The 14,184-nt window shown below is 45.7% G+C and overlaps 1 protein-coding gene across 1 annotated transcript in view; it reads right to left on the bottom strand.

The window, feature by feature from the left end:
• Positions 1 to 584: 584 nt before the first annotated feature.
• ATP1A1 (ATPase Na+/K+ transporting subunit alpha 1) overlaps positions 585 to 14,184 on the bottom strand; it is a 29,003-nt gene continuing 15,403 nt past the window's right edge. Inside the window, exons 9-23 of the mRNA XM_036924474.2 lie at positions 13,711 to 13,909; positions 13,353 to 13,462; positions 11,338 to 11,472; positions 10,626 to 10,818; positions 9,175 to 9,350; positions 8,210 to 8,346; positions 7,224 to 7,374; positions 6,463 to 6,631; positions 6,160 to 6,314; positions 5,694 to 5,817; positions 4,152 to 4,297; positions 3,923 to 4,053; positions 3,562 to 3,663; positions 1,373 to 1,464; positions 585 to 942 (exon numbers count right to left, since the gene is read on the bottom strand). Of these exons, the coding sequence (XP_036780369.1) occupies positions 914 to 942; positions 1,373 to 1,464; positions 3,562 to 3,663; positions 3,923 to 4,053; positions 4,152 to 4,297; positions 5,694 to 5,817; positions 6,160 to 6,314; positions 6,463 to 6,631; positions 7,224 to 7,374; positions 8,210 to 8,346; positions 9,175 to 9,350; positions 10,626 to 10,818; positions 11,338 to 11,472; positions 13,353 to 13,462; positions 13,711 to 13,909 (2,049 nt within the window). The 3' untranslated portion in view covers positions 585 to 913. The remainder of the gene's footprint in view (positions 943 to 1,372; positions 1,465 to 3,561; positions 3,664 to 3,922; positions 4,054 to 4,151; positions 4,298 to 5,693; positions 5,818 to 6,159; positions 6,315 to 6,462; positions 6,632 to 7,223; positions 7,375 to 8,209; positions 8,347 to 9,174; positions 9,351 to 10,625; positions 10,819 to 11,337; positions 11,473 to 13,352; positions 13,463 to 13,710; positions 13,910 to 14,184) is intronic.

The raw sequence follows: 14,184 nt of genomic DNA, 5'->3' as shown, positions 1-14,184 counted from the left end.
TAAGTAAACAGATCTCTTCCACCCTGTGTGCTGTCTGGCACATAACCTCTTTCTGAAATGGAGCTAGTTGATGCTAAATTAAGAAGCACTTAGTGATGTGCACACATGCCACAACAGACTGTGTACACATGGGTTTCTGCCTCTCAGACACCTTTTGAGGCTGTGGAAGGGAGCTGAGGGGGATGGCTGGGCTGTGGCCAGGACAGAAGAGAAGGGCCTCCTTCGCACTTCATATCTGGAGGGTCTGAAAACCCTTCACGTGATGTGTCTTCCCATAAAAAGCAGGTGTTAAAGCAGTGGGTGGAGTTATAGCCACACCACCCTAGGTAGCCCCTAGGAAAAGGGGTCTGGGAAGTTCATGTTGTCAGAGAATGGGCAGAAAGTGTCCTCTTAATCAGTGGTTCCCAAACTTGAACGTCAGTCAGGACCACCTGGAGAGACCAGCTTTGGTTCAAGTGGTCTGGGTTTGCCGTGCCACCAAGTTGGCAGGTGATGCTTATGAGGCCGCTAGTGCAGGGACCCCTCTCACCCCAACCATGGACACAGGCACCTGGACCACACAGGCGATGCAGGCACAAGACAAATTCCATTATAATAGCCATCTTTATTTGTAAAAATCCAGATATAAAATGTATTCTTTCAGTCTTTCCGAGTTTTCCTTTTTACAAAAACAAAAAGGCACATAAAAACCTTCCCCACTGTCATTCCCATAAACGGATGTTTTTCAGGCAACCCTCCCCCCTCCCCCCCAGATAGCTACATGCTTCATTCCGGGATGTCTCGCTTCCCCCACATGCTCCGGTGCTTTCCTACCAGGGTAAAGTTCCAGATTCCAAAACTGAAGTACACAAAGGGGGGCTGGGGGACGGGTGCGAGTGTGGCATGATGCTTCACGGCGTGCAGGAAAGGATGTCTAGTAGTAGGTCTCCTTCTCCACCCAGCCTGTGGTGGCAAAGGGAGGCACAGACAGGTTACAGCGAGCCTTCTTGGCTCTGGGGTACAAGGGCAAACCGGGGTAAGGCTCTGCGCGAGGGCCAACAAACCCAAGCTAACCCAAACTCAGTATTGGACCTCAGTTGTATTTTTTAATGTTTTTAGGAGGAACATGCTAGCTGAAAAGATAGTTTGGATTTCTAAGTTTCCCCTGCAGCATATTGGCTTGCATTTTAATAAAAAATAAGATTGGTTCTGAAACCTTAATGGAGATCTACATTCTGAGGATGAAACTTTAGTCTGTTTACAGCAGGCTGGTCCAGCAGCCTCAGTCAATCAGCTGTTTATAGAGGCAGCCCGGATGCTTTGAAGGAAACACAATAGAAGCCACAGAACTACAGTCCCTCCCACCCCCCAAAGCTAAAATGCCCATAATTACCTCCAGGACGTCGCCTGATGATGAGTTTTCGGACTTCGTCATACACGAAGATGAGAAGAGAGTAAGGGAAGGCACAGAACCACCAAGTAGGTCTGGAAACAGAATCATGTACCAATTTATACATGAACACAATTCAAAGGAAGAAACTGCCTATCACCACAGTGACAAAAGAAATTATCAGCTTGAAAGGAAAAGCCAGGTACAGTCACGGTAAACCACTGAGCCGTGATCATGGAATACATGTAAATCCCTAAAAACAGGTTGCTGCTCTGTGCCCAGGGCCTAGGGAGGCAGAGGAAACCAGACTGCAGACTTCACAAAGGGGTCCTCTCCCCACCTTCAGTTGGATGTTTCTAAGTTTGGTTTTCAGGGTGAGTTGAGATTTTCTGTTGACCTTTCATTCCACAATTGGACATTTTCCTTCTTCCCTTTTCTAAAGCATTTAAGCAGCTCATTTGCCTCATGTCCTCACATTTGAAGACAGAGAACTTCCAGTGTGGGTCAAGAACAGTTTATCCACCCCGAATTTGGTCTCTGATGATGGAATTTGGGACAGTGAGCAGTATGTTCCAAGTCCTAGACCTGAGGAATGAAAAATAGCTGCACCCTAACAGAGATCAGAGGCCTTTGGGAGCCCAGGCACTCCTGCTACAGTCCCTGGCCTGGAGACGGGCACCCGGGGGGGCTTCCAGCAGAGGGCCATGCTTTCTGGACTATCAGCTTCTGTGGAAAACAGGTGAGAAAGGCTGTCCCAGGGCAGGATGCTGACAGTCTCCTCCTGTCCACCACAGCTAAGATGACCTTGTTTGACTCAGTCATGCAGGGTAACTAAGGGTAACTAAAACACCTTCCCGTTGGGTAGAGCCTGTCATGAAAGGCACTGCTCTGTTTTAGTGGATTTTCCTCTTCAGCCTTTTACAGCTGTGATTCTCCTGGCCTCTCGATAAATAATGGCCCACGATGATAGAAATCAAGTTGGGCATAGCCTGTTGTATGGCCCATTGTATGCTCTGTGTAGAGTACTGAGGAAAATAAGTCAAAAAAGATACTGTGGCATGTATGATCTAGTGGGGAGCAGAAACACCAGAGGACAGGTGATACCAAAGAAAGGGGGCAACTGTGCATGTCCAGGAGGGTGAGACCACGTGGGGACAAGCTCCAGTCCAAGAGGATTTTCAAGACTGATGGGGTGGGAGGGAACATCCTTACCAAATAGGGAGAGGGAAGAATGGAACCAACACAAGCTTGGATGGGTACAGGATAGGGCCAGAAAGACAGGTTGGGACAATGAGACCCTGGATGCTAGGCTACCCCTATACCACAGAGGATGTCTGTTAAGTGAACAGGAAGTCAGTGGGGTCAACAGGACTTGGTTACTTTAGGGATGACACTAGTGGAAGGCGGTGACGGCAACCAACTAGCTGACATGGGTCTGAGCAAGGATGGGAAACTGATGCATTAAATCAGAAGCTTGTGTCTATTGGGTTCAGCACTCTGTGACTTGGCATATTTTTAATCAAGTTGTAGCCACTTAATCTCAACCAGTTAGCAATGCCACCAAACACATCCAAATGTTTCAAAATATTACTGGAGTTTGTGGTAAACCCTGTGTGTGAAAACTCAAGTTTATCAGAAGTGCCAGGTCATTCATTGTTTTTAAGGCCTTCTGATTATGACCAAAGATAAGAGGTCAGCTTCCTTTGATCAACTCTATCCATGATCTGCTGTGAAGGAAGAGAGACCTCAGATCTGCTTCTCCAACCTTCTTCCTTTGAGGGCAGAGTATACAGAGGCCCAGAAAAGTGGGGGGCCTTCAACAGGACACATGATGGCTAGGTAAACATACTGAGATTTGGACTTGGGTCCCCAGACTCCAGGACACCCCTAGTTGGCCTAAGGACAGGTGGACTGCTGCTGTGGGGAACCTGAGTGCTCAATGCAGTCACCTGGTGAGCAAGGTCACGGCACCAGGGCCTGCCTGGCCCAGTCCTGAGCGAGCACGGGTTGCCATCACCAAGTCTCTGGATCTGCAGTCTGATTTACTGACAAGCCTTTCCCAATGTTCCAATCCAGAGGAATTCCTGTGCATGCCACCCACAGTTCTGATAGTAAGTGTGGCTTTTCCTTCTAGGACATGCAGTAGTAGCGACTACTATTAAATATTTTTGGGTGCTGGAGGACTGACTTACTTGAGAGGATACATTCGCAGGGCAACACCCATTCCAGGGCAGTAGGAAAGGAAAGCAGCAAGGGCCGTCTCTTCAAAGAGGCCAAATATTAAGATCTTGTTCCTAAAATCAAGAGGGGTAAAAGATTAAAAGATGCAAACAGAAGTTTACCTTCTAATTAAATGGCAGATGAATGTTTTTATGTATCAGTTGTACTTAGGAGCTCAAGGTTAGACAGAAGTTACTTTTTGCTTCCTAAACTTGCTCCAAAAACTAGGATTCTAGAAACTCTTCCATGTGTTAGGGGGCCGGGCTTTTGAAAAGGGTTTAGAAACCACCAGACCCCTTGAGCCAGGGCCCTTGCCCGTCCTTCTCTACTCACTTCATGCCCTGCTGGAAGACTGAATTCCTCCTGGTTTTGCAGATGACCAGGTCAGCCCACTGCACCACCACGATACTGACAAAGAAGGCTGTGTGGCAGGTGAACTCCACGATTTTCCTCTGTTCGTAGGTCTGAAATGCACAAGGCAGAGTAATGAGCCTGGCTCTTTGCCCACATGGCCACCTCCTCTGGGGCTGGAGGAGCTCTGGCACTGGTCAGACCCACTCACCCACTGCTGCCCGTAGCTGTCCTCCACATCATTGATCCAGCGGTCATCCCAGTCCACTCGGATGCCCAGCAGGTGAATGGGGAGAAAGCCGTTCTCAGCCAGAATCACAAAGTAAGTGAAGAAGCCCCCCAAGGCTTGGATCATACCTAAAAGTTTAGAGAAACAACTTCAATGCCAGAACCTGGCTCAAGAGGGCATCTCTGCACACTTCCTCTGACCACAGCAGCAGTACTTAGGAGACGTAACTGGCTGATAAAGGCTCAGAGACCTGCCGGTTCACTCACTGGCTATGTCTGGTGGGATGCAGGACCCAGGAGCACACTCCTTGCCCAAAGCCCTACTTTTTGAGTCATTTTTTAGAGCTTTAAAGAAGACATACAGGCTTGCTTTCAAATACCCACCACTATTATGCAATTATCTACCCCTGTCAGGGCATGACCCTAGGGGAAAATCTGCTTCCTGAGTTTTTAATCTCTGAAAAATCATGACTTTTCCCATCTCTCAGTTTTTTATACACTTTTTCTTTTTGCTAGCCACTGCAGAAATTGTGAATGTGGCACTTTGTGACCCAACTTCTCTCATCCCCCCACTTTTAGGACCATTATCCCTAGCATTCAATCTAACCACACTACCCTAGATTTCTCAGGGCAGGATTTCATCCTATGTTCTGGACCTGGTCTTCCTTCTTAAAAATAAAAGGCTCTATCTCTAATATGGGTAGAGAGGGTGCTGGGCTATGAGTGTGCCCCTGGAGTCCTCCATCCCACCCGTCATGGCCTGTGAATGATGGGGCACTTCTTCTGACCCTTACCCACCAGGGAGAGAGAGCCCCCTAAAGTACCCTCTCCTCTGTCAGCCTTCCTGGCTATCAGCCAACTACTTTGCTGTCAGCAACCGTCAACTCAGTCTTTGCTGCATTTCCATAATGTACTGTCTGTTCCATTTCACCCAAGTGTTTGGGGATGGTTCTCCTGAAGGACACTAGGCAGGGGACTGAAGGCCAAAGGGCATTTTCACTGCCCACCACACAGACTACCTGTTAGCTGGTCATGCTTCACTGGTGGCACAGAAATCTAGCACTGGGGGTGGGGAGAGTGGGGTGCAGGGTCTCCAGTTGGTGCCGACTTACCAGCCAAACCTTCAAACCCATGAAATCTCTTCAGAACCTAACTCTCTACCCAAATATTCCCACAAAAAGGTACCTTTGAGTTAAATAAACACAGTTCTAGGGAACACATAGGGAACTGTATGTGGCATTCAAAAAAGTACAGGGACGGGAGGCAGCTTCAGTTCTCAGGCAGGGCTGAGCCTGGTCACAGGGTGCTCAGTCTAAAGAACTATGGTTTCCATAAAGAAAACTGGGCTGAGAGCGAAGCTAAAAAATGCCCAGTCTCAGAGACCCTGCCTCATGGTTCATCTCAGGTTTACAAGCCACTCTAGATTAAGTCTCCAAAATCAACCCTATCTGAGGCAGACGCTGCCACCACTGTGGGCACTGTAAGTCTGCTGGCGCCCGGCTTGGTGCCGAACGCAGTGACTCACCAATTTGTCCGTAGGCCATGCTGATCAGCCGCTCGTTCACAAGTTTATCTGTTTGGGGGTTTCTGGGCTGTCTCTTCATAATGTCGCTCTCGGCTTGCTCATAAGCTAGGGAGATGGCAGGAACCTAGGGACGAGAGGCAAGAAGGGATTTCTAAGTTATCAAATGCCAGGAAGCTGCTATCATGAAATTGTTAGACCCTGCCCCTCCTTTAAAATACCTGTTTTTCATACCATTACAAATAAGTAAAACCCAGCAAAATTATACAAAAAGGAAGAGTCTCATCTGATAAACAGGTGTTGATAGTTGCCTTGAAGAGCAACGTTGATTCTTTGATGCTGAGGCTACAACACACACTGCTATGGCTACCAAGGACTCCTTTCCTGATGGCAGCCAGCCACGTGGACCCCGGCCGCCGTAGTGAGCACTGATGCCATCTGCTGAATGGAGACTATGAGGTCGGCTTACCATGTCTGTGCCCAAGTCAATGCAGAGGATAGTGACGGTCCCCAGTGGTAGTGGAATGTTTGCAATAATAAATATCAGGAAAGGGGTGATCTCTGGAATGTTACTGGTTAGGGTGTAGGCGATGGATTTCTTCAAGTTATCAAAGATAAGACGACCTATGAAAGCAAGATATTTTTTACTGCATAGCTTAAAGAGATAGGCTGACTAGAAATTGCACATAATGCAGTAGATACAGAGAAATGGATACTGATTGGCAGGGTTGGGATGAGCTTTTGGTGAACACTGCAAATGTAGTGTTCTCACCCTCCTCGACTCCTGTGACAATTGAGGCAAAGTTGTCATCCAAAAGAATCATATCGGCAGCTTGCTTAGACACGTCAGAGCCAGCAATCCCCATAGCAACTCCAATGTCTGCCTTCTTCAAAGCTGGAGAGTCATTTACACCATCACCAGTTACAGCCACGATAGCACCCTAGCCAAAGAAGAAGGGAGAAGAGTTCCTAAGAATCATGTAGTCTGGAGAGGGACGTGAAATGAGGTGCATACCTCCACGGGCCTCTCAGTACAGGAATTGCTCCTTTCCCACGGAGACGCTATGCAGTCTCAGAACCCCACAGCTGCTACCAAAAGAAACTGAGGAAGGACAACACACTCCCCTATCATTACCAGGATGACTTAAAGTCAGAGGACTGCGGTGGGCCGGGTGCTGGAAAACCCATCCTTCCTGCACGCCCCCTAGGCCCTGTAAAACAGAGGGGACAAGAGCCTCTGGGACACATGCATCTCCGAGGCAGACAGTGGGAGCCTCCACCGTCCTTCGCGGTGAGTGCTGCGGCCCAGACTCTGGGGCTGCACTGCACACCTGTATTGCAAAGTATGTGGCTCTTCTAAACCTTTATCAAGTCACCCTTCTCTTTATGCCCAGCACTTCTTACTGACATGAACAATGAGCCTGAGAAAAGCTGGGTCATGTTTCCAGCGTTGCTTTGCTTTTTGTTTATACAGGACCCACATTCACTGCGGTCAGTAGTGCCTGACAGAGCCCGGCCTGGCAGCACGCTGACCTGTCTCTGACAGCCTTCCACAATGATAAGCTTCTGCTGAGGAGAGGTCCTGGCAAACACAATCTCGGTGTGGTACTTCAAAATGTCATCCAGCTGCTCAGAGGTCATGTCCTTCAGATCACTTCCGTGTACCACGCAGGCCTTGGCATCTCTAGGATTAGGGTTGAATAAAAAAGGTCACCCATCACTTCACCAATATGATGCTTGCTCATCACCAAGAGGGGATGTTGTTATTTTGTGCAGAACACTTCGTAAACAACACAAAGTCAGAGGGAACTTTCCCCATATCATGTAAAGGCCATTTTATATAGGTTACAAATAATTTTCATATAATTTCATTCAAGACTCACAATAACCTGTGGGGCAGCCTGTCTTATGAAAATGAGGAGAGGAAGATTACAAAGACAAACTGAAATAATATGAACAAATTCAGTGGCAAAGCTGATGATCAAAGACCAAACCCTCCATTAACCCCAAAGGAGGGTGAGGGCCCCACACCTTACAAACAAAACTAATTTATCTCCATTACCTCTTTCACTTTATTGCCAAAATTCTCCTCTCTGGGACTGAACAGCCCGGGTAATTGTGCCTTTTCCACTTTGTTTTGTTAGTGTGGCCCTGGAGATTGCCTTGGTGCTGGGCAGGACAGCCCAGTGGTTAAGAGCCCCAGAAGCTGGACTGCTGAGTGTAGCGCATGAACATGCGTCAGCCTCCCAGCTCTGTGAAGTCGGAGTAGGACCCACCTTAACTGGTTACTGTGCCAAGGGCTTACAATAGTAAGCACTATGTAAGTGCTGGTTATTATTATAATTATTCTTATTGAAAACCCTTCCTGAGGACGACTAGGTTGCTTTCTGGCCCTGCAGGAGGAGCATTCTCTATTCAAAGCAAGCCTAGAAGCCAACTATCACAGAACCAAGCTGATGGTTCCAATTACCACCATTGGCACATTCAAAGCAGACTGTACTTTGAGCTTCCTGCCTTACCTTGGGTTCACCTGGCTCACTGGGATATTGAGGCGGGCAGCAATGTCTTCTACAGTTTCATTGCCTTCTGAGATGATGCCCACACCTTTGGCAATGGCCTTGGCTGTGATTGGATGGTCTCCAGTGACCATGATGACCTTCAGTAAGAAACAGGCTAATTTACTGAACGCAGCTGCCAAGCAAATGGCCTTAGGAAGTTATAAAGCAGGTGAAAGTAGATATTAAGGATGATTCAGCTCAGATTACAAAAAGGAAAGGAATGCAAATATAAAACTGACAAAACAAAAATACAACTCATAGAAAAAAAACCCCACAAATACCCAGATTTTTCCTTAATACGTGTTCACATAGGATACACAGTATTTGTCCTTTCGTATAGTTACATAAAAATATTCATGTTTCTTAAGACCAGCAAAAAAAAAATGATAAAAATCTGCTGATGGAGGGACTGTGGGGTAAAGGTGCCCCAGTGCTGGCCAGCACCCTCACACAGGCCCAATCTGCAGGGAAAGCAGTATGTAACACGAATTCACACTTGTGGCTGCTCTTTTTGACCCCATGATTATATTTAGAAGAATACACTCAAAGTGGTGGGGAATAATTTTTACAAAACTTTTCAGTGCAGAATTATTCATGTCAGTGGAAAAGCGTCAATAAGGGAAGCAGCCAACTGAAGGGAGATTAAACCACAAGCACTGGTGAGCCTCAGTAACGCCCAGGACCTGTCCCAAGTCTCCTGCTCTGTTTAATTTGCTAATGTGTCTTTTTGAAAGAGCTGTTTTTCAATCCCTCATTTAGTGTTTATGCTAACATTTTAATGCTATTTGTTCTTTTCTGGTGGTAGCTAGAGCTTTGCAGATGAAAAATTAATACTCCAGGTGAGAAAACCAGCTGGCCATGTGGATTCCAAGGGACCACATGGCTAAGCAGGGTACCCTAAGGCACTAGGAGGGGATGGGCATTACCTTAATTCCAGCACTTCGACATTTGCCCACAGCATCGGGAACAGCTGCCCGTGGAGGGTCAATCATGGAGATGAGTCCGACGAAGCAGAGATTATCGACAGGGAAATTCACATCATCGGTGTCAAACTGGAATCCTTCAGGAAACTGTTCATCGGGCAGAAAAAGGTGGCAGAAACCTGCAAAGGAGGGCAGGGAGCCTGTGAGGGCTTCAGTGTACGAGGGGCAGACGGCAACAGCAGCTTTTTAGTCACACTGCCTACACTTTGCCAGCTGTTTAATCTGGAGTATTTTTTTTTAAGTCTAGTTTTTTAGCAAATGAGATTTAATATTCATAAATGATAGTCACTGAAAGGAAAACTGTGCAAAGATAAAACCTATCACTAAGCCTTAGAAAAAGAGGCTAAACTGTTTAATGAAGACTGAATGATGACACTAATTCTGAGCACCGGGGTAGGGCTCTAGACCCACTTTACTATCTTGAGAAATTCTGGCCACATCTCTGCTCACTGTTCATTAAACCAGGATACATTACTGAGCACCAACATGGGCCATTACGCTAGCTACTTTGAGGATAAATGCAAGTCCGACATGTTCTGCCCCACAAGCTTGCCATCAGGCATTACTGTTAAAGAACCACAATATTCAAGACGTGCTTTTCAATGTTGTATTAAGGTTGTCATGTTCTTTAAAGTAGTATAAGGTGCCATGTGGGTTCACATAAGAGAGATTGTTGCTACTTTGGGGTGATGGAGGTGCGGAAACAAAAAACACTTGAGAGAAGATACTAACTTCAGTAAGATACTGACTTCAGCTGGATAGAGACATAGAAGGACAGTTCAAGTTAGGAGCGGGAGCAGCATGGGACCAGGCAACCCATTCTAAGTAAGCCACAGCAAACAGAATCACATAATCAATTTTGTCTGTCAACCTACAGATATTATAAATGCCACCTTCCCACTTACATTATACAGTGTGTAAAATGTGTACTTCTAATCCACAGTGGCTGGCAGAGTGGAAAGGACACGTGGCATCCTAAAGGTTTACTGCTAATCTAATTGACGAGCTGACTGCATAAACTCCCGTGTAAACTCACAGCCATTATGTGAGTCAGGAGGTGCCTTTATTCTAGATGCCCTAAGGAATGAATGAATTTTAATTTAAGTTTATAGGCAACAAAGATTAGAAAATAAAACAAATTCTCTTTTTTTTTAGGCAAACAGAACTGACCGGCATGAAGCCAAAGCTCTATGTAAGTAGACTCGGCAGCAAACGAGCAGGTATCTGTTGCCCAAAGCCTAACACACCGAACATTCTCAACACTTACTGTTTTCAGAATAGGGGGCAGATAAAGGAGTAGGAAGATTGCTCCAGAAAGGCTCACAGAGAGGTTAACATGGTAATTTCCATTGTGTACTAGGCTAGATGGCTGTGTTACCAGGTTATCTGTGTACCTAGCACTCGCTCTCCAAGGCCACCCAGCTCGAGGTAGGCGTTCTGAAAGGCATCCTTCAGCTCCTCATCCAGGGGCTGCTCCTTGCCGTGGAGGAGGATGGAGCTGCAACGGTCCAGGATCCTTTCTGGAGCACCTTTCATCACCAGCAGGTGCTGGGCCTCAGACGTGTTGGGGTTCTTATGAATGGACAGCTAAAAGATTAAAGGACGGTGACATGTAAATGCTGGGCGGCTGAGCATGGCAGTCCATGGAGGGGAACAGAGCTCACTGCTTAGTATCTGTTATAAAAAAATCAAGGTGCCCTCCTATTTCTGGACTCTAGTATCTTATATCTTGTAACATAATTTGAATGCTACAGAAGAAACAAGCATGTGATATACTCATAAATCCCTGATACATATGCATATACAAAATCTTCGGGAACAAAGGGATGGACACACATTTGTATGCCTAAATCCCAACCTCACCCCCTCCCCATACCGCACCTCCACTCCCAACTACAAGTCTCCAAAGGGGCCCAAACATTTTAGGAGAGGCTTCATTCACCATATGCATTAGGACTTTCCACACGTAGTCAAGAGTAAATTTTAGAATTTTCATAAAGAGTTCAAAAATCCATTTTTAGAAAACATTTAAGCTTCTAACATATCAACAGGGAGAATAGTTCTTGTACCTGTCCCCTCACCCAGCCCACAGTCCCCCTAGGTGACCTGATACTTATTAGTGGAGTTGAAGGGGATCTCCACGATTTTGGTGTATCGTTCTCTCATCTCCTTCACAGAACCGCAGCACAGCTCAATGCATTTTAAAAGCGCTGACTCAGAGGCATCGCCTGCGACTGCCCGCTGTGAACAGAGACATCATCTGTTAATTGCCCTGAACACGCTCCACTGAAGCATCACTGAAAAATAGGAAAAGTAACTTGGGATGTACTCCAATCTTGTCAGAAGCAGAGGACAGGGCAGGAGAGGGTGCAGAAGCACTGATGGGAGGGGCAGGCCTCTCTTTAGCCCAGACCCACAACTGCTTACAGCCTTCAGACACAGACTCTGCTCTCTCAGTGGCCCTCCCGCCCCACCCCACATCCAGCTTCTGGAGAAAGAAGGGGCATGAAGGCCACATCCCCTTGGGAGAAGCATACACACCCTTCCAGCCTACTCTGCCTATTTTATCTTCTCCTGTTGAAAAGTCTCTGAGCTAACACTGTTCCCAAACATGTATTTCTGGTTATGAATCTGAAAATACAAGTAAGGACATAAATATTTATAGTACCCTTCACTACCGTACAATTTAAAAGAAAACACTTTAGGGTCTCAGGGCAAACTGTGTCAGGGAAAAATAGAGGATTTTATATTCTAAACATTAATTCAACTGTACAAAATTATCTGGGCCTGAATAATGTGAAATGAAAGCTATTATTAGCTCCAACAGTAATATAATCAGTTAACAATTTAAAGCCCACACTCAGTTACACACACTTCTACCTTGTATAATACTAGGTTACATTTATATTCTGATTTACTAAAAATCACTTTCCATTGTAGTGAACTTTTACATATATAAACCTTTTCAAATTTTGACATGCAAATGAACAAATTAATGTTCATTTGCAAATACAGTAGCCCTGTTTACTAAGAAAGGTGGCCAGGTTTGGTAAGAAACATGATTAAAGGCCAGTTATTACAGCAGAATAGAAATGCATGCTTTGTTTTTTGGTAATAATGCCACTGACACAGCCCCAACCCCTGAAATATGTCTAAACACATCTCATGCTCCCTTTCTGAGTCTTTTAAATCAGGATGGATTTGATACTTGTGAGTCTCTGTGCTCAACACCTCAAAAATTTCCACTTTGAAATAAGGAAACACATAAAGCAAACACCTACAGTTTCATGCCAAGATAAACAAGATCCTCCTTAAATCAACAGTGATTCCATGCCAAGAAAATCTCCCTGAAAGAATAAAGGAATCCTGTCTTCACAACAGGAGCCCTCCCAGCTCCATCTAAGCCATATTCTCTTGAACCACTCAGTTTCTACTCAGCTACCCCAGGCAGCTTTGCTGAGAGGGAGGCCAGAAGGTCTCACATAGGTCTTTCTCATCCGAAAAGACCTTGTGCAAACCCATGACCTTTCTGAGACTGTGTCCACACTGGGCAACAGAGCAAAACTGTCATTTCACATTTCGTGAGAATTCCATGAGGCTGAGCTTATTTTTGCACCATTAGTAAGCAAGCTAAGAACAAGTAAGAGAAATAGATATTTTAAGAAAATAAATGATTTGAAGGATTTATTGGAATCTACTGTGTCCCTAATATGCAAATGCAATCATCAAGTTACAAAAGTGGCCTTCAATGACCATTAGGCTATATGCTATCATATAAACTCCACTATGAGAGGTGGTATCATAAAACTGGAGTTTACTAATTAGGCTTTTCACCACTAACAATTGCCTTTTACCTGCCCCCACCAACCTTTGGTAGGTTTTTACTATGTATTTCCTTCTCTCCAACCTAGCCCACTGTCCCTGTAAGCACTTCAGGATCTACAGGCAACACAAGTCACACAGCGCAAAGCCTCACTCACACGGCTCACTCCAACGGTCCTACAACCAAGTCATTTTATGGTCACGTGCCAGTTAAGACAGAACTCAGGTGGTGGTCCTTGAGTGGTTGTCTGCACTTTCCAGCAGGCAGCCTAACTACTAACAGGAACTCCTGGGCATACCTTAAGGATAGGTAGGTTTTCCTGGTTAGCCTGAAACACTGCCCTGTTACAAAGACCGGCAATCCTGGACAGTGAGAGCCAGGTGGCTGAAGTCTTGTCAAATGAGACACCTGAGGGAGGCAAGAAGAAAAGATTGGAGAACAATGTATTAACTTTGTATGAAAGTCCCATAAAAATCAGAAATGATACTTCTCATTTCCCAACTAATGAACTAATCAATCAGGCTTTAGGCATTTTTTTAACCAAAATTGCAAATATTTTTTAAAAATCCAAAGCCCATACTCTTGACTCCTTACCAAATGACAGAACTCACACTAAAGGGAAGCAACGTGAGCAAGCTGGGCAGGCCTGGTCTTACCGCTCTGGTTCTCTGTCGTATCGGCTTCATGGATTTGATTGTCAAACCACATGTGGGCCACGGTCATTCGGTTCTGAGTCAGAGTTCCAGTTTTATCTGAGCAGATGGTGGAGGTGGACCCCAAGGTCTCCACAGCTTCCAAGTTCTTCACTAAGCAGTTTTTCCTTGCCATGCGTTTGGCTGTAAGTGTCAAACACACCTAAAAAGAAAATTAGGAACCAGGTTACTTTAATTTCAACCAAGATGGAGTTCTATACAAACTCCAGTTACCCCAAAATGGAAGAAATCTGTCTAAAATTACATCTCTCCAACCTTTCCCTTGTGTCTGCAGAAATAATAATGGGAACATTTACATAGCGCTTTCCCTTCTCCTCCCCCAAAACACTGTTACCTAGAAAAGTGCAAACAGCCAGGATTTATAACAATCTACTACTTCCCTCCTCACTCCCAAGTTCCTCTCCTTTCTCCCTTACA

This window comes from Manis pentadactyla, chromosome 4, assembly GCF_030020395.1.
Source record: "Manis pentadactyla isolate mManPen7 chromosome 4, mManPen7.hap1, whole genome shotgun sequence".
NCBI lineage: Eukaryota > Metazoa > Chordata > Mammalia > Pholidota > Manidae > Manis > Manis pentadactyla.
The sequence above is the reverse complement of the archived record's forward strand: the minus strand, read 5'-3'. Positions and strand labels throughout refer to the sequence as shown.